The 2699-nt window shown below is 42.6% G+C and overlaps 1 protein-coding gene across 1 annotated transcript; it reads left to right on the forward strand.

Moving 5' to 3' along the window:
• Positions 1–1007: 1007 nt before the first annotated feature.
• LOC106321368 lies at positions 1008–2699 on the forward strand (the record flags this gene model as incomplete). Its single annotated transcript, XM_013759651.1, is given in 2 exon segments — positions 1008–1129; positions 1466–2699. A coding segment is annotated over 1 exon segment (1102 nt), but the record flags the coding sequence as incomplete, so codon positions are not given.

Consider the following 2699-nt stretch of genomic DNA (forward strand, 5'->3'; position numbering starts at 1 on the left):
GCTCTCTCTTTCTAGGTTCGTCTATTGACCAGTGTCGACCGATGATTCTATATGAATATCGATCGATGCACTATTCGAAACGTCGACCGATTATTCTATTTGAATATCGATCGACGCTATTGGTCAAGCGTTAATGTGCGGGTTGAATGTGCTCACTAAGCTCACTAGATCAGTTCTCGCCTTACTCTAGCAAGTCTTAGCTCAATTAGAATGGTTTCAGAATGACATGAAAGCTATCGCTTATATATCTAACAATCCTAAGGCAAGTTCTAGGTAACTAATCTAGAATCAGGCATTAATGACAATCCTAAAAATTAATATCACAACTTAGCAATATATAGTTGGGGCTAATCCCTCGTAACCTATTTAAACCCTAAAATCTAACAAGAGAACTACTCAGACATGACCAAATAAATCATGACAGCAATAAGGTATGAAAACTGCATTAGAATAATTGATAGATATTAATGGAGTTTCAATCACAAATAACTTTGGATCTTCTCTCCAATTTACTACAAATCCTAGAAAACCTTTGCTGTAAAATCAGTAAAACAAGAAAGCACACTTTGCCTCTAACATGTTGGCAAAGCTTATATAATTATGTTAAAACTTATCAGGGGTAATCTTGTAAATTGGCAAAAACTTGGGCTCTAAGTCGGCTGAGACCAAATGGGCTTTCTGCGTGCTTTGCTGTCGATCGATGTCAAGATGTGAACATCGATCGATTATTCCTCTTCAATGTCGACCGATGGTCGAGCTCGATGGTTATCTCGGGTGCTTACTCCAAATATCTCCAAAACGCTCCAAAATCATCACTTTCCTCCAAATCACTCCTGATTCTATAAATATGCTAAATAGACTCTAGAATATAAAAAATAGTTATTAAAACAGTTATAAACCATGGGTGAAAGTGGGTCAAATCCATGGTGTATCACGGAGCCCACAGACGACACATGGCCCAACCTAGGAGCCCTTTTCGCTGAGCATCTCGTCAAGCTCAAGATGAATCCGTTCCAGTCACAAGGAAAGAATAAGGAGACGATCGGGAGTCTACTTACACCGATCTGCAGACACTGCAGAGTACCGGAGTGGATGCGGAATCCAGAGGATCGAACAAAAGAATCCAGAGGTATGAATTTCGTTTTCATCATAACGAGATCTCTGCCGTCTGTTATAGAAAGTCAAAATATCATTATGCGATATGCTAATGATACAATGGATACTTGGCTTCTCGATAGGATCTTATTTGGTGTTTTGGGATGTCAGAACAGATTCTTTAATGATTGTTTAAAGATATGTCGAATCAATTAATGTATTAGGATTATGGAGTAATGAGTTGAGCTCTGTGTGTCAGTATATAAGGAACTGGGATTTATTCTTCAGAAGCATCAAAGTTTCTTCTATAATAGCATACGATCTAAACTGTTCTTTTTTCTTGTTCTTGGCTTTGGCGATCATGTCTCAGTCGCAGCTTATCGGAAAGAGTGGTGATGGGAAGGATGGGTAGGGGAATCGTAAGCGGTTGAAGATCTCTATTCCTCATTTTGACAACTCTGATCTGGTTAAGAGTTACTCGAAGACTCTGATCGGGAGATGTATGAATCCGGCGAACCAAGATGGCGCGGCTCTGCTGGTGATGTTACCGAAAATTTGGAAGGTGGAAGAGAGAGTGGTGGGAGCGGACCTGGGAATGGGACGGTTCCAGTTTCATTTTGATAAAGAGGAAGACATTCTGGCGGTATTGGAGATGCAGCCATATCATTTCGATTATTGGATGATAGCGCTCGCTAGGTGGCAACCAAAGATGATGAGAGACTTTCCTTCAGAGATCCCTTTTTGGATCAAGATTGAGGGTGTCCCCACAGAGTTTTGGTCAACTCCAACGTTCCAGAGCATTGGCGATGCTATTGGTGAGACTACAGATGTGGATCTCGATTATGGAAAGATGCGGGTGATCATAGATGGATGCAAGGAGTTGTGTTTTGAGACAACGGTTGATTTCAAAGGTGGAGAATACTATGAGGAAGAGGAGGCTCTTGTCACGTTAAAGTTTGAAAAGTTGTTTGGGCACTGCTCTCTCTGTCTCAATCTTTGCCATGATTTGGGGAGCTGCCCTTTGAATCCAAACCCGGAGAAGAAGAAGGAGGGCAGGGAGGGTGCTGCTGTCAGAAAGGATGATCGAGCAAGGAGTTATAAGGGAGTCGTGATCAATGGAGAGGGGACTCATCAAGAGAATGACAAGGATACAAGGAGATACCAAGGTAAGGGGAAAGGAAAGATGTACGAGGAACAAGAATCAAGGTGGGAACGGGTGTCGGAACGAGGAAGTAAAAGATCCTTCTCAAACCGCAATCACAACAAACTTGAGGACGGAGGCTCCAGGAACCGCAACTCTCGGTGGGAACAAACAAGACGACATTTAGAGGAGGAGAGGAGTCGACCATCTCGTGCAATGCGTGGAGAAAGAACCCCACCACGAGGTGAAAGAAGTACGGTGAGCAGGAACAGAGAGGAGCCACGTGAAGAAGGAGAAATAAGGTTTGATGGGAGTGATAGGGGGAGGTTGCAAGATGTGGAGATTTTTCCACCGGGACCTGTACAGGAGACATCTCCACTCCCCGGTGATCCTGATCAGGTAAATTTAATTACGGGAGAGTTAGAAAATGGTTTGGATCTGGTTAGCGAGTTTTTAGAAGATG

Source organism: Brassica oleracea, unplaced genomic scaffold, assembly GCF_000695525.1.
Source record: "Brassica oleracea var. oleracea cultivar TO1000 unplaced genomic scaffold, BOL UnpScaffold01492, whole genome shotgun sequence".
Classification (NCBI taxonomy): Eukaryota; Viridiplantae; Streptophyta; class Magnoliopsida; order Brassicales; family Brassicaceae; genus Brassica; species Brassica oleracea.